Source organism: Branchiostoma belcheri, unplaced genomic scaffold (genome assembly GCF_001625305.1).
Source record: "Branchiostoma belcheri isolate BF01 breed outbred unplaced genomic scaffold, Haploidv18h27 scaffold76, whole genome shotgun sequence".
Lineage (NCBI taxonomy): Eukaryota > Metazoa > Chordata > Leptocardii > Amphioxiformes > Branchiostomatidae > Branchiostoma > Branchiostoma belcheri.
The window spans coordinates 1195323-1219584 of NW_017804420.1; the positions used below are offsets into that span (position 1 = coordinate 1195323).

A 24262-nucleotide genomic window follows, 5' to 3' on the forward strand; every position below is an offset into this window, starting at 1 on the left:
ATTTTTTCTGATTTGACAAAAAAAAAAAAAGATTCTGGTTCTGAATCAACTAAAAAATGCTCATATTCTGCCCCCAACAGTTGTGGAAAGTCCTTTTCTTCCTAGCTGTTGCAGTGTTTCCATCTATCAATGCAGTGGTTTGATTAAAAGTTCAAAATTCATCGTTAAAATATTAACACAACCTTTTGTGTTGACTTCATGGCTCCTATCATAGCATTTGGGGCTATAATAGAATGCCTAAACCTGTTTTTATTTTTATTTTTTTTCGCCCTGTCGCTTCATGTTTTTTCTGACAAAATCCGAGAACCAACAAATTAAATTGGTGTGGCCTAAACCAGAGCACTAATTTTTACTTGATATTTCAGTTCTTTGTGGCTAGCAGTAGCTAGTTGTGTTAAAATACCATTTACTATCCAATATTTACTGTAGCTGCAATTCCCCATCCTATAGATTTTTCAGCAATCACTTGTTTCCATAGAGGACCTTATGTGTGAAGATGATGATTTCAAGACAAAGGTATCGAAAAACGTATTGCATATCCCATTTCATTTGGAATGAAATTTAGCTAGGCATGTTCTAGCAGGTGACCCAATTGCTTTTTCTCAAAATACTTGCTACTGCTGGAAAGCGCTATGGTGTAGTAGATATGCAAGTTATTTTATGTTTTGTTCATGATCTTTTGATTAAATCTTAGTTACTTATTATTATTATTGTTGTTATTCTTCAATGTGTGTTGAAGGTATGTGTGACTGGGCGTGAGTGCTTGTGCTAGAATTCATACATACACCAGCACACGCCACTTCATACAAACCAGCATTCTATCTTATACACCACACTCTGTATACAATCTATTTTACACACATTTCATTCACACCAACATATTACATTGTTTTATACATATCTTACACCACACTAAATCACTTCATACACACCAACATTTTACCTTACATACACTTCATACATACATTGTAACATTCCATCTTATACATACTTCATATACACCAACATTCCATCTTATACACCACACTTCATACACTCTTTCTACCTTTAACACATCACACTTTGTACATACCAACAATCCTTTTACACATTTCACTTCATGCACATCAACATTCTACCTTACACACCACACTTCATACACTCCTACCTTACACACCACACTTCATACACTCCTTCTACCTTACACATCACTTTGTACATACCAACATCCATTTACACATTACACTTCACATACACACCAACATTTTACCTTACATACACTTCTTACACCACACGTCATACACATTACATCTTATAGTTATACATACTTAATACACACCAACATTCCAACTTACACACCATACTTCATACACACCAACATTCTACCTTACACACCACACTTCAAACATACCAACATTCCATCTTTCACACCACATTTCATACACTCCTTCTACCTTACACATCACACTTTGTACATACCAACATCCTTTTACACATTACACTTCATACACACCAATATTCTACCTTACACAGCACACTTCACACACTCCTACTTTGCACACTATACTTCAAACATACCAACATTCTATCTTGCACACCACACTTCATTCTACCATATACTGTGATATACACCACACTTAATACACACCAACATTCTATCTCACACACACTTCATACACACTTGTCTGGTTGTAACCCCCAGACAGGGCTGTGATACGACATGTTCTTTCTGGAACATGTGGGGTGGCCCTAAAAAGGGCCGGGGGTAGGGTAGGGGAAGGTAGGGGTAGGGATCACTTCTGTAGCTCCAAGTCTTTGGGGATAGTCCAAGATATCACCAGGATTCCTAGAGTATTCACATAGCCTTGGCAGTAGTCAGGGTCCAAAAGTTCAGCTGTGTTGGCTTTCCTTGGCAACATGTCTACCGATGTCTTTGAGTCTCCAAACTCCGCTTGCAGCAGACACGAATGTCAGTTCAGATAGAAGGATATGTTCTGCACCTCATCTTGATGCTCCACAAACATTTAGTCACTGCCTCTACACTATAGAGCTTTCTATAAAATCTATGATCAATTCAAAGGCATTCTAAAATACTACTAAAAGCGTATTCTACAGGGGCATAAGACCTAGAATTTTAACCAATAGCTATACTAACTGATTGTTGTCATGTAATTATTTCTCACCTGTATTTCTCACCTGTAGCCGGTCAATAGGTACCCTGTGTGGGTAATGAGACCGCACTTCGGGTAGTTATCATTAGAATTTAAGACACCGTTTGTACCATAAGACAACAGTAGGAACAGTTTCCTTATGCTGTACAAATGTGATGATCAAGGTTAGATTACTTAAATGGGGCCTGTCCCTACAAGTGATAACAATGAAATCTCCTATCAATTATATACAATTATTTACATTGTACTGGATAAAAGTCAAACTTCATCTTAGAGAAAATACAAAAATTTGATTGGTCCAAAATTCATTGCAACATTATCCAAAATGTATTCATCTCTATCATCACAAAAATAATGTGGAATTACATCCATAAATCCAATGACACTCTAAGATGAAGTTCTGTCGTACCAAGAAACCATCTGTGCTCGCTTAAATCCTTCAGCTGAGCTGCCAATTCAACTTTTCTCTAGGAAGGGCCAAAAGTAGCACCACTTCATATCAAAAGCACTTGAGAAATTTGGTGATTTCTTGGCACTTCGTACCACAGCATATGTACAAGGCATATAAAAATATGGTGACCAAGAGAAGGAGATCAACTCCTTTCTATGTTTGAACTCTCTGTTGCCAAGGGAAGTCATATCATCATGTAATCTTGAAACTTAATAGATGTTGGGGGGGGTTTGGGGAAGATTAGGGATGAGGGGGTAACTCTTCAATATAACATCCTAACTTTGTAGCAACAAGGAAGGTAGAAACTCTTCTTTCTCCTCTAAAATAGGAGTGCACAATGTCTAAGGCCAAATATTTGAATGTATCAAAACAAGCGAAAATGTTCACAATACACATAATTATCCTTATAACTCGGATACTTTATAAATTTCAATATGACAAAAACATGTACGATTCTACCTTCCCATTCAGCCATTATCAACATTTTCACTATCACACTAGGGAGAGAAAACTCCCGAAATATTGCAACAATTGCTCCTTAAAGAGCCAGAACTGCAACTTCAAAAACAAGGAAGAACACACAAGTCGCACTTGTATGTCCTTTTGACAGATATAAATCTTAACACTTAGAGGTCCTATGGAAATGTGCGAACTGCAGCTTGTGAAAGTCCACACTCTCTTCTCTGCAGTTTTCATCCGAAGACTTTCAACATGGTTTTGAGATCATTGGTCATTTGGGAGCAATCTGGTGCCTTGGGCAGCAGGGGGCTCTTGAGTGACACCCAACTGACTGGGGGTCGGGGAAGATCTGCTGGCTTGGGAGGCTCACTGAACTTGGCTCCTGCGTAAGCTTCGTCATCGCTTGGGCTAGCTGAACGGCTGCCTTGGATGAGCTGCTTTTCTGGCTTGGTCAAATGTGGCCTAAAGAAAAGTTGAAGTACTTGCTATTAGTTGCCATTATCATACAAAGCACAACATAAACAGACACTTGAGCTTTACCTAATTACCAGACAAAGCAACAAAAACAAGACAAAGCAAACACTCATGTCGGGCAGTGAACCTGTATTTTTAGTCAAATCGCAATCAAAGTAAGTTATAGATTACTTGTTTTCTTTGTATGTAGGGTATTTGCTTTGAGTGTTAAAAAATCAAGATTCACTCACACAAATTATTTCACACATCCACGAGAAAACTTGCATATTCAAATATTCATGCATTTCAAACAAAAAGGTGGAGAGGCCGATTTTTCCAGCCTTTGTTTCACTTCATTAACTTCGGTTCATTTTCGTTCATCCCCGACAACAACAAAGAAAGCAACTCGGGCCTCTTGATCAAAACAAGAGTATCATATTTCAGACCCAGACAGGAGACCAAACTTTAAAAATGTTTCAAATAAGCTACTGTGGACTAAAACTAGAGCATATCTAGGTAACAACATACGAGTGGCCATGGATTTACTGCGGTTACTGAAAGATCGGGTGGGCAAAAAGCAACCCTAGGCGTGCCCAAATCTGCTTAGAAAATCACAATGCCTGGACTTCCTCTTTGTCTATGCCTGGACTTCCCCTTTCTATTACTCATGTTTCTGTATTTAGATTTAGAAAAATTCCAAATTTCGCCTGGCAATTATTCTCAATCGTTGGTTAAAGAACCTTCTGGTGAAATCGATGACCAAAAAGATGTTTTCAAAATGATGAAAAACTCACTTTTGAACGCTGGGCGATCTGTTGTTGTTGGCCCGCTCTACGCCTTGGTTGTTGTTGTGACAAATATGGCGAGGGCTAGCTCGATCTTGTTCTGGGCCACTTCGCCTGCCACTGCCGCTGGATTTCCGCGGTGTTCTGTTGTTCTTCTCCCGATTGCGATGTTTCGCGACGCCCCTTGGGCTGTGATATGCATTATCTGCTGTCATGCTGCCGGCAACAAGCGAGGTTCCGTGTAGACACATCGAGTCCTACCACGGCAAACTAAATATGGCGGAAACCTTTGTTTGCGAGACGCAACGGTTCCTGATTTCTCCTTCACCTCTTTACGATCGTAAGCCGACTTCAATCTAGCTCCACACAAAATACTTTTGTGTAAGCTTGTATCCTCGCTATAAAACTGGCAAGAGCTACCAGATGGACCCTAAAATTCTAAAAACTCGCCGTTCCTTCGCTCCTACTCAACAGGGCGCTTTCTCCTCTTCTCCTTCCTTCTCTCGACTGCAGCGTTGACAACCTGCAGATCCAGTGAGAAAAACAACTAAAAATAGAACAGCTTTCAGCCCATCAGCCAATCACAAACAAGGATTCTCGTCACCTGACTTCTGTACTGATGACATCAGATTAAGTAATTAGAATAAATTAGATGACGTTTTCCGCCCAGTTCTCGCGAGATCTCGCCAATTTGATCACGTGAATGCTAACTAGGAGAGTCGATGATGATGATGATGATGCAGAGTCTCCGGAAATCGTACTATGCGGTCTCCATCAAGGCATGATTGATAAATCTCACTTATAACTTTATTTCTTGGCCAGGCCAGCTTGCGTGCGATGTCGTAATTAATGTGTAGGCAATGGTTGTCATCTAGGTCAACTCTGCACACTTCGTTGTACAGACAAGATGTTTTCTATCGCTATCCACTGAGGCACATGATTTTTTGAGAGAGATGGCTTCTGCAGAATCCAGCTCCGGAACAAGAAGAGGATCGGCCTCCTCAGTCCCACCGAGTGAACTGAGCCGTCCGATAAATCTGCAAAGAATTGCACAGAGGAAGTCTCAGATACGGGGCTATAATCGAACCAAGAAGTTGGAGAAACTCGGCGTGTACTCTGCCTGCAAGGTAGATGGTCTTTGTTGTCTTGTTGCAAGCAAGGCTATTCCATAACATTAGGGGGGGGGGGAGTACAAAAACAATTCTTGAAGATCAGTAACAGCTGCTATTGGTATAACATGATGTGTAGATTATGAACAAAAATAAATGTAATTCTTGAATCTCAGTACACAGTCACAGTTCTGCTTTCACGTACATACTAGTAACCAGTATCTTTGGAAACTCCATATTATTTTAAAGTTTGCCCCCTAGCAGCCTCCTGTGGAACTTGAACTACAACACTTCAAAGACAAATTTATTTCATGATTCTTTGCTTGGATATAACATATAGATGATGGCATGAGACTAAGTTAGTCATTGTTTTCATTAAGCAAATTAGGGTTTTACTACAAGGAGCTTTAATCAAGGTTTAGATTTTTATGTGTGACATTATGGACGTTATATTTTGCTATTCCAGGCAGATGAATCGTGTAAGTGTAATGGTTGGAAGAATCCCAACCCACCCCCTAACCCATCACGAGTGGACCTGTCTCAACCACTTGCAAGCTTGGATGATCCGTGCAAGAGTTGCCGACACAAGTTAGGTGAGTACCAGTGAAGTTGTTAGGGTCATGACTCATGAATCAGCTCTGTGTTTTGCCACCAACCATCCCCATGCAATTGCAGCACTTTATGGGTGGATCCTGACAGCTGCACATGTGTCACAGGTGCACCTGTGTCACAGGTGCACGGGTGTCACAGGTGTAATCAGTAGCCATGTGTTCTTGGCAGGTGCCTACGTTATTGTCATGGTTTATCAGTGTAACAAATTGTTGGAGCTTCGCAATTCAACTCAAATGTTAGCATGAACTCTAACTGTAGGTGCTACATGCTACTTTGTACATCCGAACTCTCACATTGTCAGTTCCATTGGGTCCCATACTACAGTTCGACATCAGTGATTGAGCTAATAGCCATGTCTTTCTGGTAGGTGCACATGTGTCCCACCTAGAGAACACCAATGAAGAGGAGATGAACAGACTACTGGGTATTGTTGTTGATGTGGAAAACCTCTTCATGTGTGTCCATAAGGAAGAGGATGCTGACACCAAGCAGGTGTACTTCTATCTCTTCAAGGTAAGCAAAATGTCCTTTTCTTCTGTGAATTACTAGTATTTCATCAGGTTGGCAAGAGACTGGATAAGACGTTCTTTAAACCCCGTAGGTTTTCACATTCAACGTTTCAGTGCAGGGCGACAATGACGGGTTCTGATTCAAACTGCAGCTACGTAATGCTGCTACAATATGACAAATCTGGTCTCAAATGTCAAGTGTCTGAGAGGGGGTTATGGTTAAACGATAGATGAACACACTGGATTTTTTCAATATTTTCACTGAGCTAACTTGTGAGTAAGTACCAGACAAATAACAGGAAACTTAAAACAGATATACAAATACGGACTGCTCTTAAAATGTACTGTTTATGTTGCAGCTCTTACGTAAGTGTATCCTACAGATGAGTAAACCCACAGTAGAGGGACCATTAGGTAACCCACCATTTGAAAAGCCAAGCATTGCAAAGGTGAGCCTCATTTTACTGGTTGTTGTCAGTTTCAACAGCTACTTATTATGCTTGCTGTATTAATTACAATAACATGATACATGCCCGTAGCCAGGATTTTGAATGGGGGGGGTTCTTCCCACTGCTTGAGGGGACCTTGAGCGCTGTAGGCGCGAGGCGAGCGCCGAAGGCGCGAGGTTCCTAGGGGGGTCCGGGGGCATGCTCCCCCAGGAAATTTTGAAAAATGAACCTTCTAAAATGGCATTTCGTGCGTTTTTGAGAGGATTTCAAAGAAAAAATTAGAGATAAATTTTTATTCAATGACAAAGGGAGCAGTTTTTCTACGATTCCAGTTCATCTTTTGAAGAAAAATCTTGGACCTTTACATAAAAAGTGGACCAAAAAGTGGACCTTTACATAAAAAGTGGACCAAAAAGTGGACCTTTTAGCCTTGTGGGGGAGTTCTTCCGAACCCCCTGAACCCCCCCTGGCTACGGGCATGTGATAGAATATGCAGCAGAGTGGATTCATTCCCCATGCTAACCAACATCTAGTCACATTTATTCAGCCTGTCACTACATTTCCTACAGGGTGTCATCAACTTTGTACTGTACAAGTTTGGCCACCTTCCTCAGAAAGAATGGCAAACCATGTACGACCTGGCCAAAATGTTCCTGCACTGCTTGAATCACTGGAAGTTGGAGACTCCCACGGCTCGTAAGCAGAGGGCTCAGACAGACGATGTGTCACAGTACAAGGTCAACTACACCAGGTAGGTGGTGGAAACCTCATAGGACATTTTGGAGGGTCTGCATGGGGAGATCCTGGCAATAACAGTAAATTAAGGAGGGCTGACAATGCTTAACAGTAAATTCAGGCAGGCCAGCAATGCTTAACGGTAATTTTAAGTTCTTGCATAAGGCTTTGGGAGCATCTTATTTGAAAAGTTTTTTGGTTTTCATGTGGTGTCTGGAAAAACAATTCTGTGGACCTTGGATGGTCTGTTATACTTTTTAACCTTTGACTACTTAATAGAAAGAATTTTTCAATACTGAAGAATGAATTCGGTATAACAAATCATCATCATTAAATTCAGTACAACAAATAATGTGCTACATGTAATTATATCCATTTACACTTCACGAAGAATTTGCTGACAACATTATCAAAGCAAATTGACAATGATCAACAAGCGGTTCACTATGCCGCACAGGAAAATCCATGTAGACTCTCCTTTAAACACCATGCTTTCCTTTGTTTGAATGATAAAGATTGAAACTGAATACTGATGTCAGCTATCTTGCTCGTTCCCCTGTTGTTCAGATGGCTGTGTTACTGCCATGTGCCAACATTCTGCGACAGCCTGCCACGCTATGAAACAACACAGATATTCGGACGCACGCTTCTTCGCTCTGTGTTTGCAGCGATGCGCAGACAACTTCTCGAAAAGTTCCGTGCAGAAAAAGATAAACTTCCCGCTGAGAAACGGACTTTGGTGCTCACTCACTTTCCGAGGTAAGCAAAGGGAACTCTTGTTGATAAATTTTATACTTCAAGTTATCCAGGAAGTATTCTTAATTGCTTACAATCATTATTTACATTGTTTGCATATATATTTTAAGCCTTTGCTCATTTATTTCTCTATGCACATTCTAATAAAAATGCATTTTGTATGGTTGGAAAACATTCTTCAAAGCATCCACCGAAAAGATTTTGAAGTTACCGATAACATCAGTAAGGCTAGCTCCTTTACATCAATGCATGTTTACTCTAGATATTTTGCACAAAGTACTACACAAATGTACTACTAGTAGTATGAACTGTGATGATGAAAAAACATTTCAGTCACACCATATCTCCTATATTTGCACTATACAAAATTGATATACTGGTATTCACTGATAAGACATTTTCAATGAAAAGGTTAAAAGCTACATTTGACACACATTTACAGTAGCTGATAGGGCATAAGGCAACACTAGCCTGTTCTTCTGAATTGTTTCAAGGAAACCAATGGTGTACGTGCATAGACAGGGATATTTAATGAATATAAAGAGAAAGTGAAAAAGCAGACAATTTGCAGGCAGTGAGGTCATATCACCATTAATATTCATATTCCTATACTGTTTATATTTGCACTCCTGTTGGTGGCATGTAAGTGGTTGGGAAAAGGCTGCTGATTTGAGATTTTTTATCCTGATTTTTCACGGTACTTGCAGCAAATGTGAAGTCTAAGTTCCTTGAACATGTCCATTTTCCTCAGAATGTGAAACTTCGCTACCTTGTAGACCAAATGAATTACAGTATTTCTGCCTTTGTTTAGGGCAAGGAGGTTTACATGCAGTATGTTCTATCTATAAAGACTGTTGTATGAACGGCACATGTTTTTGTGATGTCTGAAGGTTCCTCTCGATGCTGGAAGAAGAGGTTTATGGCACCAACTCTCCCATCTGGGATCCCGACTTCAACCAAGTCCCCGCCAACATGCCGCTGTCCTCCACGCTGTCTGCAGGACAAGGTCAGTACTGCTGTCCTACATCTTACAGCCAGCATGGTGCTGATATAGTACTGCATTTGTTTCTTAGCTTGTTGCGCATAACTGGTAAACCGCTTTTAGGCATAACATGCCAGTTTTGTACACTAAGTACAAGCTGCATAAGACCAGACTGTAAGGTTTGAACCGCTCACACTGGGAAGCACCCCTGGTCTTTATAATATGTGTGGTGGGTTCTGTAAAATGCTCAAGGTATAGCTTTCCTCAAACACGGCTTCACTGATGTCCCATCCAAGAGGACGTCCCTAACTACTAAACACTGTAGGTACTCATTTTAAGTGAGGAAATATTCCCAATGACAACACTGAGGCTTGCCAGGGAAGCACCAGCACCTATTGAGAAGACTAGTGGTGACTTGGTATGGTTGGCTATAAACACGACCTGTAGCAAAGCCGCATTGCACTAGTATCTACTTGAAAAATCATTATTGTTCACTTAAGTTGAGGATGACTTACCTTTTAACCTTGCACCATGCTTTACCTTTTTTTACCTTGTACCCATCAGCCCTGAGTGGAGCGTCCGGACCGTCCAGTCTGACCAGTCACATCACCATCTCCTCCTCCGTCCTCCCTTCTACATCAGCTGACAACATGACCTCCATTAACCTCAGCCCTGGGCTCATCAATGCTCGCAGGGGCTCCAAGGGACAGCTGACGTCTGTTAGTAGCCTAGCTGATGTCACAGGCAGGTTCTATCATAGTACAAAGCTTTGTCTATGTGTAGATAGATTGTTAATAAGCTAATGTATGTACCGAGTTTTACATGTCTAAATCTGCTTAGAAAAGAAAAAGAAATAGTCATGCCTTCAAGCACCAGAGTTATTAACCTAGGATTGAGGTGATTAAATCTTTTTTTCCTAGACCTATTGTAGAATATAACTTGTTTTAAACAATGCTTGCAGCTAAATGTGCAAGGTTGGGTGTGACAATGATTGCCAATGATTGACTGACAGTTGCCAATGATTGTTGCAGGTGCAGAGAAGAGAAAATCGGAGGGAGATTTAAGTACTGATGAAGTCAGACCTGCCAAGGCATTGAAAGGTGATCTTGTTTTATCTTGTCTTGTACGTTGAAATGTTTTGTAAATACCTGGAATGACTAGTATTAGTAAATAGCAGTAGTGGTGTTGACCTCCTCTAAGGATGAAATACTAGTAAGTTTTAGTCAGCACACAGCACTTTTACTACCTGAACATCATAAATATGCTCACTCAACCATTTTTTGTAGGAGACATTCCAGTAGAAACAATACAGAAAGTCCTGGCTACTATCACAGACCCTGCGGCGATGGTGGGCCCCGAGGCCAGCGTTTTCTCGGCGCACGCAGCACGAGACGAAGCCGCTCGGCTGGAGGAGCGGCGGGGGGTGATAGAGTTCCATGTGGTCGGCAACTCTCTGGGACAGAAACCGTCCAAACAGACCATCACCTGGCTGATCGGTCTGCAGAACGTGTTCTCCCACCAGCTGCCACGGATGCCTAAAGAGTACATTACCAGGCTGGTCTTTGACCTGTGAGTATCATTCACCACATCTCTATTAGATAAGAAGTACCATCCAGGGAAGAGATTGTCTTCAGTTTAGGCTCTTCCTACAAAAACTTCTTTTGAGAAATAAAAGGTATTCCCATGGCCTTTTTGAGGCTGTAGGGGCAGTTAGTTGTTAATCCACTGTGTGGCAGGGTATTGGAAGGTGGAGCCCAACCCTCTAGTCTTGTGCCACCTTTACCTCCCCATCAAATGAAAAGCACTCAATGAGTTCCCTTCACAGTTTGGTCCACATGCCATGGGTCTACAATTTTTTTCTTATGTGATCCATCTTACAACATTGTATGTGTGTATGGTATGCTGGTTTAATGAATATGAGCTAATAATAGTAATACTAGTATGTGGATTTGCACCATTTTCACAGGAAGCACAGAACGCTGGCTTTGATCAAGGACAACCGTGTTATTGGAGGCATCTGTTTCCGCATGTTTCCCACCCAGGGCTTCACAGAAATCGTGTTCTGTGCCGTCACATCAAACGAACAAGTCAAGGTCAGCAAAGCAATATTTCATCTTCAAAGTACAACACTTCATAGTGTAGATCTAGTCTGGGCAGCATGTCAGCAGAACATACTACACCTGCACGGAATCTGAAATGTAACATGCATAACACTTTTACAGAACACATTGTGTTTATGTATTTAAGGATGACATTCTGTCTGTGGTTTCCAAATTTTCTGTCGGAAAAGATTTCTTATGGAACAGACAAAATTCTGGTGCAATGTTGACCAAATGTCTAACAGAAACCATGGTTTTGTGCAGGCACAGTACGTTCTGCCAAAGTTCTAGTCCAGGCTTGCAATTTGTAAACAGTAGGATTACTTCAAACAACACTGAAGTGTTAACAAAGATGTTCTTTGCTCTCCAGGGTTATGGAACTCATCTCATGAACCACCTGAAGGACTACCATGTCAAACATGGCGTCTACCACTTCCTGACATTTGCTGATGAGTTTGCTATCGGTTATTTTAAGAAGCAGGTAAGTGCAGTCTACATAAACCACAGACCACATACATACAGTCCCTTATCTGTATCTGTATAGCCGGTATAACTGCCCTTCGGCGTAACGCACTAGCATAGTTCAGTTTTTAGCCAAACCCAACCTAATGATGATCATCTGATGAGGTGAAATATCATTGCCTAAATATGTTTGTGCATTTGTTTAAAATCAGTTAATGACAAGGTGTCTTTACCTTGTTTATTCATTGCTTAACTTTAGAGGCTAGAAGACTTGGTCTGTAATGCTTTCTCTACATTTGATCGTTAGGGATTTTCCAAGGAGATCCGTCTGCCTGCCAGTGCGTACATGGGGTACATCAAGGACTATGAAGGTGCCACACTGATGGGCTGTGAGCTGAACCCACAGATTCCCTACACTGAGCTGTCACAGGTCATCAAGAAACAGAAGGATGTACGTCTCCCATGGCTTCTGTTTGGTTGTGCTAATTATAGTCAAAACATCGATAGATTGATTAGTCAATTGATTGATTGATTTGGTCCTCCTGCGCATAATGATAAGGATAAAACTTCAAGAAAAAGTTCTGAATCTTTTTGCCATTGACATGATGCAAATGAGGTCCTCATTTGCTTGATTAATGTTCAATGATGATCTCCTTTACTCAAAGTACATATGTCACTAGTATGTAAGTCCCATCATTTTACAGAAAGCTTTTGTTTGTAGCATTTCCTCATTAACTGGAGTTACGCTCTTAGTTAAATCACAAGAATACAAACACTACCAAAAATCTAACCTTCTTGCAAGTTCTCGGCAAGATGAACTATTATGATAAGCCAAGCAGTAATAAGCTGAATAACTTTGTTTCCCTCCACAGGTGCTGAAAAAGCTGATTGAGGAGAAGCAGGAGCAGATTGGGAGGGTGTACCCGGGGCTGACCTGCTTCAAGGACGGAGTACGGCAGATTCCAGTGGAGAGTATACCTGGGATACGTGAGTCTTTTTATATGCTGGTCCAACTATGTGTCTGTTAGCTTGTATATATCCCCACTTCAAAAGGCTCTTACATTTGTCATGTATTTCATGTTAATATTCCTGCCTTTTGTTATTATACTACAATGTATTAAAACACCTAGAATCCATTTATCTAGTATACAAACTGGGCCAACATCGCACAGGTTTACATGTCACTTTATGACTGTCACTAACATTTGAAGTCCAATCCTTGGTGCATAAAGCTCAAGTGTGTGATCTATTCTTTACAGGGTCAACTGGATGGAAACCAAAGGACTTGAGGGGGTGAGTACTGGTACTGAGCAAAGTCAGTTTTTATGATGAAATTAAATCTAGATGTTCAGTGGCTTGCAGGAATAATAATAACCTAGCTTTGGGTATCATCAAGCCAATATTCTACGTGTATATGTTATGGTGTGTTTCTGAAATTCCCAATCTATACAATGCAGCATTGCTATACATCCTCAGTACTAGGGGTGGGTACCGGTATAGAAAATTCAGGTCCAGGTCCGGATCAGGTTCAGAGGATCAGGTCCAGGTCCGGACCTGAACCGGACCTGATTATTGTACAGTAGTATAGTATATCATATTTTGGCAAGCGAGACACAATTTCTTCGTGTACACGACACGGCCTTGCATGAGGCCGCTTTTCCCGATGAATAATACGGCTGAAATGCCAGCACATCCACAAATAATTTGATCAAATACTTAATTGCTGCGATCTAAAATCTTACAGGGTTCTCTTAGCGGGGGTTGTCATGCCCGTAGCCAGGATTTTGAATGGGGGGGTTCTTCCCACTGCTTGAGGGGACCTCGAGCGCCGTAGGCGCGAGGCGAGCGCCGAAGGCGCGAGGTTCCTAGGAGGGTCCGGGGGCATGCTCCCCCGGAAAATTTTGAAAAATGAACCTTCTAAAATGGCATTTCGTGCATTTTTGAGAGGATTTCCAAGAAAAAATCAGAGATAAATTTTTATTCAATGACAAAGGGAGTAGTTTTTCTACGATTCCAGTCCATCTTTTCAAGAAAAATCTTGGACCTTTACATAAAAAGTGGACCAAAAAGTGGACCTTTACATAAAAAGTGGACCAAAAAGTGGACCTTTTAGCCTTGTGGCCTTCTTCCGATCCCCCCGAACCCCCCCTGGCTACGGGCATGGTTGTTTATTGTTTTGATTGGTAAAACGCAGGGTAAAATACGCTAAAAATTTAGCCACGCCGCGGTCCACACTTCCGGGTTAAGTGACGACAAAATCACGTCGAAAACGCTAAAAATCCGCATAGAAGCATATATTTTCCCCAAAGATTCTTGAAACTATACATTTCTTCACTAGAATATCGATGTGTGGTTGTGCAAAATAGAATTTTAGCGCCGATATCGAACAAAGAAAATTTGTTTACATGCGCGTCGGCTCGCTCAAGTCTGCCGCCTCGCTCCCTACGCTGCCAGCAGCGGGCGCAACAACCAATCAGAGATGCGAAATGCCGACACGTGACGCGGGATTGCGTCACAATGGGGGAGGGCTCGCCGTGCACGAAATATTTTTGCGTCAATATTCAGCGCCGTGTTTCAAGAGATTAATACCGGGAAACATTTTTTTTCTTGTTTTTGAACGCATAAACATGGATTTAGGCTGATCTAGTATGATTCAGGGTTATTTTTTTTTACCTGCCATGGCCAGATTATCTAAAGATGTGTGTGTTGTGTGTACAATCTACAGAAATGTACATCAGGTCCGGTCATCCGGTTTTCACGTTTCGGTTTTTTGGACTCGGTTCTTGAATGTTGTTCCGGTCTAAACCGGTCCGACTGAACCGGTACCCACCCCTACTCAGTACTACTATTTTTGTCTGTTGTGAAACTGGGAGAGAGGCAAAGCAGTATGGGTAAGGGAGTGAAGTCTGCTTGTCTGATTGCTGTGTTCTGTACCTTCAGGAAGGAGCAGAATAAGGACAGTGAGCAGCTGTTCACAGTGCTGAAAACCCTACTGACCCAGGTCAAGGTGGGTTAGCTTTCGATTCTCTGTATCAATTTGTGTCAGAAATATATCGTTCTAATTTTTGTATTTCTGAAAGTTGAAAACTAGGTTTTTATCACTACTGGAAGCAGTTAATCATTTATGGTAAACTTTTTCTTAGCTCTTGAATGGTAAACATGGACTTCTATGTTGTTGTTTTTTTTGCCTCGTTGGCCTTGTTTCCATTTAAAGATCGCTGCACCATGATCTGTATTTCCATACAACTGCATGTCAGAAGTGCAAATGATGTTAACATGTCCATGAAAGTGTTATGTTCAACACATTGATCCGTTTCGTACCTGCCCACAGAACCATGCCAGTGCCTGGCCTTTCCTGCGCCCAGTGGAGAAGACTGAAGCTCCAGACTACTACGAGCACATCAAGTACCCAATGGGTGGGTAGACCTTCTTTCATAACCTTACTTCATGTGTACTCTCCAAGCAGAGATATATGTACTAGATTTAGGCTTCCACTTATTTTTTTGCATCTTTTTAGATGTTTTTAGCAGGCTTTCTCTTTCCACCACTCAATATGTATACTGCCCTTCCAATTTGATACTGCACTGTAGCCACCAAAACATCTGCCTGAATATTACTTCATGTGCAGGACATTTAGATCGTACATGTCTCAAGTTGTAAACAAGTGTTAGAAGAGGTAATCAGACCATCTGCTCTCTGTTAAGTATGTGTTGCTCTGAAGATGTGGCTTTTCTGTATGATTGACATCCACAGTGTTTTCCACCTGACCCTTACAAATCCTTCCTTTTTTCAGATCTGAAGACCATGGGAGAGCGGCTGAAAAATCGCTACTACTGCTCCAAGAAGCTGTTCATAGCCGACATGCAGAGAATCTTCACCAACTGTCGAGCCTACAACAGTCCAGACACGGAGTATTTCCGCTGCGCCAACACACTGGAAAGATTCTTCATGAACAAATTGAAAGAGCTGAATCTAGAAAAGGAACAATGAAGCTTGACCAGTGATATGTTGTTTCTAGTAAGCGGAAACATCTTATAGATGAGATTCCAATATCAATTGACTAAGATCTAAGTCGATTGCATATTTGTATACTATTGACTTACCCTGTGTTGTTTTATTGGAGCTTTTGTAAGTTATTGTCAAATCGGCTTTTCATGAAACGAGCAACTGGTTGTTTCAACTGATGACCATAATAACAGATCTGCCATTGAAAACAAGTTTTGAGGTCTGTTATTGAACAGCAGAAACAGGCTTGTACATGTATCTGTAAAATTTGTATAGAACAAGGGTATATTCAGAAGCCAACATTACATTGCAGCTACATTTTTTGTGAATTTTGCTCAGTGTAACTATATACGCACTTTTTTACTTAGCCTAAATTATTTTATAATCATGTTTGCATATATAGACTGTCACTTCATTAGGAAGGTAAAATACCCTAGGACTAGCTACCACTATGATACATGTTACTACTAATTTGGACCCAAAAATAATAATATACTAGTACTGAAACTACTGGAAATATGGCTTTCTAGTAGTGACAATGTAAGGACTTAATTAAAACCAGTCAGATAAGACAACACTTCTTTCATGGTGTAAATAGTATTTATTTTCATGCCTTACAGTCAGTGTAGTGTAGAGCGAAGAAACATTTCCACTACAGACTTCGGGCAGAGTTACAATCCACCATTAGGATAGAGTTTTCTTGTTTTGTTGACGCAAGGTTTACGGTGTCTACCTTGCCAGAGAAACTTGCCATACACGGATTGTGTTATCAGTGTAGCCAGCAAACAGAGTCTGGCCATCAGCTGACCAGGCCAGAGAGATGCACTGAGGCGGCCGGGCCTTCGGACTGGTGGAGATGATCTCAGGTCGCAGCTCGTCCACAATGATTTTACCTTCCAGATCCTGAACAGGCACAGTGGAATACATGTTTGCAACAGACCACTTCACTCATCAGTAGCATGAAAGAACTTGCATATCTTGTATCCTCATAATTGCAGGACTTTGTCCACACATGTATGTTCAGACTTGTCTTAATCACTGGACTACAAGTGCAAAAATACAGGCTATAAACAGATAAGCCAAAAAACAGTTACTCAAGCAACTGGATATGATTTTGAAAACGTCAGACGTTTCAGCTAGTATCCACTAGCTTTCGTCAGTCACTAGCTTTCGTCAGCTAGTATCCACTAGCTTTCGTCAGTCACTGACGAAAGCTAGTGGATACTAGCTGAAACGTCTGACGTTTTCAAAATCATATCCAGTTGCTTGAGTAACTGTTTTTTGGCGTATCGTATTACCTGGATGTCTAATCTTCATCGACGTATAAACAGATAAGTCTTCCACATTTCTTTCAAATTTCTACTACCTTGCCCTTTACATCCATAAATAGTTTCATTTGGTGGCAAGGACCATAGGAAGGTTATTCAACAACCAAGGGTTTTCACATGGCAGCAATGACTGGTTCTGATTATTCTGTAGCTAGGTGTTGCTGCTGCAATATTACAAATGCGGTTCCGAATGTAGAGTGGTGTCACATGATATAGACATTTTGTCTACAAGTTAGTATAGAAGAAACTGCTTCTCACCCAAATCTTGATGGTGGGGCCAGTAGCAGCACACAGCCAGTAACGGTTGGGGCTGAAGCACAAGGCGTTGATCTCATCGCTGCCGTCCAGGGTGTACAGATGCTTCCCCTCATTCAGATCCCACAGCATGGCGTTGCTGTCCTGTGTGCAACAACAGACAAGGCTATTAACATTTTCAGTAACTACGTATGGTCTATTGAAAGTAAGACATTGGGATATTCTTTCTGGCTTTCAGAATTATGACTGCCAAAGATCTATGTGAAGTTCCATACAGGCTATGTGTGGCTAGATGTTAGTGGATCATGTAGTAGCGAGTCTTTGGCAACACTGCTAGCCTACAGAGATGGGCAGCAGGATCCACACTGGCAAGGCCGTACTCTCTAATGTACTCAATCACTGATTGTAACAATGCTGCTGGCCCCTTTTTATTTAAATAAAATTTAAATTTTTTTGTGAATAAGTAAAGGCTTGATGAATCCATCCATTACCTTGCCTCCAGAAGCACACAGTGAGCCATCAGGGGACACAGTCACAGCGTTGAGATAACCGGTATGGCCGATGTGGTTTGTCTTCAACTTGCAGTTGGTCAGGTTCCACACCTTGACCAGCTTGTCCCAGCCGCAGGACACGATGATGGGGTTCTGGTTGTTCGGGGAGAACCTGACACAGGACGTCCACTCGGTGTGCCCATCCTCCTGTAACAGACACCGTAGCAATGTGAGCAACAAAAATGGCCTTGTGATTACGGCTGTTGACTGGAATTGAGTTGCACGTCTTGTATCCTCATAATTGCAGGACATTGTCCACACAACAGGTTCAGAATTGTCATAATCACTGGACTGGAAGTGCAAAAATATGGAGATTATGGACTGAAAACAACTTGTACTCAATGTACCAAACCAGTTATGCAAACCCTCGGACTCACTTTTTGGATGCACTTCATCCGAAGACAATAGCACTAAGCTTTTTTTTATCTTTCACCATAATGGTATAATGACAGGAGTAGATATGATAGTTATAATATGCCCCTGACCTGGATAGTGTACTTGCAGACTCCCAGGGTATTCCACAGCTTGATGGTCTTGTCACGGGATCCAGACACGATCTGACGGTTGTCAGCGGAGAACGCAACGCTCAGAACATCGTTGCCGTGGCCAACAAACCGGCGAGTGGTGTTTCCCCTGCAGGAGAAAGACACAGTTTCGTTACTTCTGTTAAAACTAAAAAGATTCCAAGTGTAGCCAATAGGATGGTCCTCATGATAGTATATGGTGTCTACAGATGCTTCAGAGAGCAAAAGGGTAAATTAAAATCATTGGACCATTGAACACAAAAACATGGCTTTGACAACTTCATCATACCCATATTCTACACAAGAGACTTCTTCCACATTATAGAGATCCCGGATTTCCAAACTTACGTATTGAGATCCCAAAGGCGGAGAGTGTGATCCCAGGATCCAGAGAGGGCAAACTGCCCGTCAGACGAGATGACCACGTCAGACACGAAGTGGTTGTGACCTCTCAAGCTCTTGAAGGGGATACCATAGTTGTTTTCATCTCGGGTCAGCTTCCAAACTTGGATGGTCTTATCTGTGGGTACAAAATAGACAAAAGATCGAAGTTGAGAATATATTCAGCATCTGCAATGTTTTAGCCTAGCAGCAAGTGCAGGAATTGTTATCTATAAAAATGTTCATTCTGCACTTTTAATTTCTGCAATCTTTGGTTTAGTACCCCCCTCCCCCCAAATAATTTTTTCTGCCCCTCCAAACAATTAAGAGTGTCATCTTCTTCGTTAATGCCCAGCACTACAGAGTAGTAGTAGTCATAATTCATATCAACAAATTCCCCGAGCTAATATTTACTTTGTGTTTTAAACAAAATTATGGAAACTATTCTACTGATCCAGATTGCCATAATGGTAGGGGGATAAAAATATTTTTGTGAATGAAAATTTGGTAACGTTAGGAGTGCATAGGTCTAAGTTGAAAATATTTATTAAGGGGGGGGGGTCAAAAAGTTTCTTTATGACCATGTCCCTTAATTCAGAAAAAATGGAACAGCCCGGAGAGGATATTTACTGATGATTTTCATATGTCACACCTCCAAACCTGAACACAGACTAGGAATACGCGTATACAAAGTACACGTTTCAAGATGGGCTGCACACAAAAAATGGTGACGATCCCATACCTCGGGATGCCGACAGAATCATGTCGGGTTGCTGGGGTGTCGTGGCGATCTGAGTGACCCAATCCCCGTGGCCCTTTAGGGTACCACGTAGGGTCATTTGTTCCATAGCCATCTTTGCTTGCTTTCGCTTGCAAGGCTCGGATTCTGGCGGATTTAGATCCGCAACTTTGGCAGGGCCACCGTCTCAGAAAGATGGGCCACGGAAAGAGGAAGTGCCCTTGCCCGTCACCGGAAAAGGGAAGAATTGTGGGAAGGAAAATACCGACATGAGCCTCGTGTGTTTCCGGTCCTTATCGTGACCAATCAAATAAAGCCGTTTGCTTTCGGATAAACTCGTGTGTCATCGGTAATTTGAACATTGACGTCACTGCATAGTGAAAATTGTGGCGGCCATTCGGGACTTTTTCCTCGTTTAGTGTCGACCTTCACAAGCCGGGCCAAATTAGAGGGGAATCAGGGAGTTTGGGTAGATTTTGAACCACATAAACATTACTAAGGTGATAGTTAAGAAACGGCTTCAGCATGGGGGAAATTACAACGAGCAAAACGGAAGCAAAGGACCTGGACCAGTGGATAGAGCAGTTGATGGAGTGCAAGCAGCTACAGGAGACCCAAGTCAAAACGTTATGTGACAAGGTACACTGTCATTTTGCTGGCATAATTCATGGCATGATAATCATTACCACCGTCCTCTTAATTCTTTGTTGCCCTTTTGTTGTATTTGCCGTGTTACTTGTGCCTTACAGTGAGCAATGTTAGATTTATGGCACCCGAACAAGAATCAAGAGGGAAGACCGGGTCAAATCAAAATGGCGTCGATGGGCCGGTTTACCATGCTTTAAAATTTAACATTCATTCAAAACAAAACGTACCAGCCCTGTCATCTGAGCACACCGCATATTCTCGTGTATTTTCTATTTATCTATCTTAATGCTGTACCAAATTCAACGGCAAAAGTATTATTTTGCTTATAAAAGCTATGGCTTGTTGTGTTATTTGGTAAATGAAAAAAGACTTCCTTGGTTACATGACAAAAAATATGTTGGTGAACAAAATTTATGCACGACACGAACACCAAGACATCTTTTAGCCTTGTTGATAACATTCTGGACTTTGGACTTCATGTACAATTCTGTATCTGTAAGTTTGAAAATTTTCAAGAATCTATTTTTTATTTCTTAAAATAAATTTATGATACTTAAGGCTCTAGTTTAGATACTTATCACATGACAACTAAGCAGCTTAAGAAAGGTATCTTTTGCATCATAGTACATTTAGTATGTACTTGCCCAACGTTGTATTGTTTCAGATGCTCGCATAGACTGGAGGGTCTCTTTACAGTATGCATTCCATGGATTGCTATATGCCACTCCCAAAACTCCAGTTTTCCATGTATAAAATACTGTAATTTTCTATTTTTCCTGCATTCTAGTATCTAGAGTTTTACTAGCCCAGTATGTCCCTGCCCTCAACACAGCTCAAATCACCCACCCAAAGCATTGCCTTAAGTGTTCTCCCAATATATTGATGTTGAGTTCACTGTTATATTGGTTTAAACTGTCACAAGTCAGAAATCTGAATTGCACACAGTGCAATTGTGGACCTTGACTCCAATAGCATAGCATTGCATGTTTTGCACTTGCATAGTTGTTGCCAATCCCATACATGATACATTGTGCCATGTATGATTGTCGTGCCAGTAAAGTTCTTCTGTTAACTTTAAGTTCCTATTGTCGATTGAGATAGGTCAGAAAATTGATTTGTCTGTTTACTCCAGGCAAAAGAGTACCTGACTAAGGAGTCCAACGTTCAAGATGTCAAGTGTCCCGTCACGGTGTGCGGAGACGTCCACGGGCAGTTCCATGACCTGATGGAACTGTTTCGGATCGGCGGTCGCTCGCCAGACACCAACTACCTGTTCATGGGAGACTATGTTGATCGAGGGTACTACTCTGTGGAGACAGTCACTCTTTTAGTAGCTCTTAAGGTAATGTTTTTCTCAGACCATGGATTACATTATCTTCATGAAATCTTCATGATTTCAGATTGGTATATAATCTGTATACTGTTTCAATCTACTAGTAACAGTAAGACCAGCAATAAATGTAACCAAAGCCATTTACAATCCTATTTGTTGCATGTTTCACCATTTGTTTTATGAAAGTGATGAAAATCTGCAATCCTAGTTTTTAATATTATCTCTTCTTCAGTATGCATACATGAAAGACATTTTACAAACTGGAAATTCTGTCTTTGTATAGGCATGTGTAAAATATGTTGTTACCAACTGGAATGTTCTGTCTTCAGGTTCGTTTCCCGAAGCGAATCACCATTCTGCGAGGCAACCACGAAAGCCGACAGATCACACAAGTATATGGGTTTTACGACGAATGTCTACGGAAGTATGGGAATGCAAATGTTTGGAAATACTTCACAGATTTGTTTGACTTCCTTCCTTTGACGGCCCTGGTGGAAGGACAGGTAGGTTGTGTCATCAAAGTCACCATGTCATCTTACCTGGTTATCTTTTCTAACAGTCAAAATTACCTGCCCTGCAGTTTCTTTGCCTTTCAGTTGATAAAAAAATGTTCCTGTCTTTTTTTAATTTTACAAAATTCTCTGCTGTTTTCAATGATGCTTACACCTTACTACATTTTTCTGCAGATTTTCTGCCTACATGGAGGATTGTCCCCATCTATCGACACGCTGGACCATATCCGTGCCCTGGACCGTCTACAGGAGGTTCCCCACGAAGTAAGGAACCACCGTCGGAGAATTTCCTACACTGCATTGACCCTTTTTGCTGTGGCACATGATAAACCCTATAATTAATATTTTTATCGCATTTTATTTTATAACCAATATTGAAACAGAGGTGTCATCTGTATGTCTGCTACGATTCCGCACTGTACAAGCTTTTTTTACATTCATCTCTTTGGCAAAATTTATGACACAATGAGTTATGGTGGCTCCTGAACATTCAAAAGGCAGACCCGAGGCACGTGACACTTCAATTGATTTCGAGTGTGGATGCAAGTCACTAGTTGGCTAGTTGAATTCAGTTGATGATTTCAGATTTTAGATGATTTCAGTTTTTAAAGTGTAAACGGGGTCATAGTCTGAAGCTGACTCTGACTTCTCTCTCCCCAGGGTCCGATGTGTGACCTGCTGTGGTCAGACCCTGATGACAGGGGAGGCTGGGGCATCTCCCCCCGGGGGGCAGGCTACACCTTTGGACAGGACATCTCTGAGACCTTCAACCACAGCAACGGGCTCACCCTGGTGTCCAGAGCACATCAGCTGGTCATGGAGGTGAGCAGACACTAACAAAGCTTGTCAGGAGTACCAATCCCAGCCTTAAATACACAACTACGTCCTTAAAGAAAGACATTGCTATACATTATGGGTTTTGCACAGGCGCAGTACATTCTGCTGACATGCTCCTTTACAAGGGTAACATTGTCATCATCCATGAAGTCCATCATGAAGTAATAAGGAGTTTGATTTGCCAATACTAGTATATGTTCATTTTAGACTCTTGATACGTCCTGTGCATTTCAACAGACCAATTCCATTGCCCTAGCTACCACAGTTAATTCATGCCAATGCAAAACAAACAAGTAGAATTTGGCAGTAGTTCAGCCACTGAACTATTAGTAGAACTGCTAATTTTGCAGGACAGCCAGAATTGATTTATTTTGTGTCCAGTCCACTAATTTGATTTTGTTCCCGTGTTCGTTCAGGGCTACAACTGGTGCCACGATCGGAACGTGGTGACCATCTTCAGTGCACCTAATTACTGCTACCGCTGTGGCAACCAGGCCGCCATCATGGAACTGGACGACACTCTGAAGTACTCCTTGTAAGTATAAAAAAATATACTCTGGTCCAGGAGTGTACTTCCTCAGAGTTGTTATAACCCATCGAGGACCATTCCAGCCATCCCCAGAATTCAATGTGCATTGCATGTTTCGTGTGGGAGACCTTTGTGTATCATAGAAAAATCTGTCTCCTAATGGTGCTCAAATTTTTTGTGTACCTTCCTATGTGATTGTTAGTCAATCAAGTACTTTTGTCACCTTAAAGACCTTACAAGAAAACTTAACGTAACAGTCAACTGTTGCTTGAGTAACGGTTTTCTTGTGTATCTCATTACCTGGGTGTCTAACCTTCATTGGCGACTTAACCATTGGCAAGAAATTGCATCCTAAGCTGGCCATTGAATTGTAATGGTACACTTAGTGTTGGCACTCGTTTAGTTATCCCCTTTCGTACCACACATTAATGAAGACTTTGTTATTCTCGTTACAGCTTGCAGTTTGACCCCGCCCCACGCCGCGGCGAGCCACACGTCACGAGACGCACCCCCGACTACTTCCTGTAAACACTGAAGGTTCTCAACACCTGACCCACCCTCTTAAAAAGTGGACCATACCCTGGCCATATACTAAACCACAAAAAAAAA

General features: G+C 41.4%; 3 protein-coding genes and 1 long non-coding RNA gene across 4 annotated transcripts; 2 read left to right on the top strand and 2 right to left on the bottom strand.

Moving 5' to 3' along the window:
- Window positions 1-426: 426 nt before the first annotated feature.
- On the bottom strand, window positions 427-3262 carry LOC109485482. Its single transcript, XR_002141135.1, has 2 exons — window positions 1366-3262; window positions 427-1147 (listed from the first exon to the last, which is right to left on the bottom strand). It is a non-coding gene; the product is annotated as an uncharacterized LOC109485482 (long non-coding RNA).
- A 1707-nt stretch (window positions 3263-4969) lies between these two features.
- Window positions 4970-16496, top strand: LOC109485461 (histone acetyltransferase KAT2B-like). The gene is made up of 18 exons (XM_019789064.1): window positions 4970-5425; window positions 5874-6000; window positions 6387-6532; window positions 6888-6977; window positions 7547-7728; window positions 8280-8471; window positions 9359-9474; window positions 10015-10194; window positions 10482-10550; window positions 10737-11019; window positions 11417-11543; window positions 11920-12030; window positions 12319-12462; window positions 12884-12998; window positions 13271-13304; window positions 14952-15018; window positions 15343-15427; window positions 15805-16496. The coding sequence occupies exons 1-18, from the start codon at window positions 5252-5254 to the stop codon at window positions 15999-16001; spliced, it is 2439 nt and encodes an 812-aa protein (XP_019644623.1). The 5' UTR covers window positions 4970-5251; the 3' UTR covers window positions 16002-16496.
- A 101-nt stretch (window positions 16497-16597) lies between these two features.
- LOC109485462 (guanine nucleotide-binding protein subunit beta-2-like 1) lies at window positions 16598-20029 on the bottom strand. The gene is made up of 6 exons (XM_019789065.1): window positions 19798-20029; window positions 19023-19194; window positions 18636-18783; window positions 18091-18297; window positions 17603-17743; window positions 16598-16919 (listed from the first exon to the last, which is right to left on the bottom strand). The coding sequence occupies exons 1-6, from the start codon at window positions 19907-19909 to the stop codon at window positions 16746-16748; spliced, it is 954 nt and encodes a 317-aa protein (XP_019644624.1). The 5' UTR covers window positions 19910-20029; the 3' UTR covers window positions 16598-16745.
- Window positions 20030-20138: 109 nt separating this feature from the next.
- Window positions 20139-24262, top strand: LOC109485463 (serine/threonine-protein phosphatase 2A catalytic subunit beta isoform). The gene is made up of 7 exons (XM_019789066.1): window positions 20139-20433; window positions 21575-21784; window positions 22105-22278; window positions 22462-22551; window positions 22948-23109; window positions 23541-23659; window positions 24109-24262. Exons 1-7 carry the CDS (start codon window positions 20320-20322, stop codon window positions 24179-24181), a joined length of 942 nt encoding a protein of 313 aa, XP_019644625.1. The 5' UTR covers window positions 20139-20319; the 3' UTR covers window positions 24182-24262.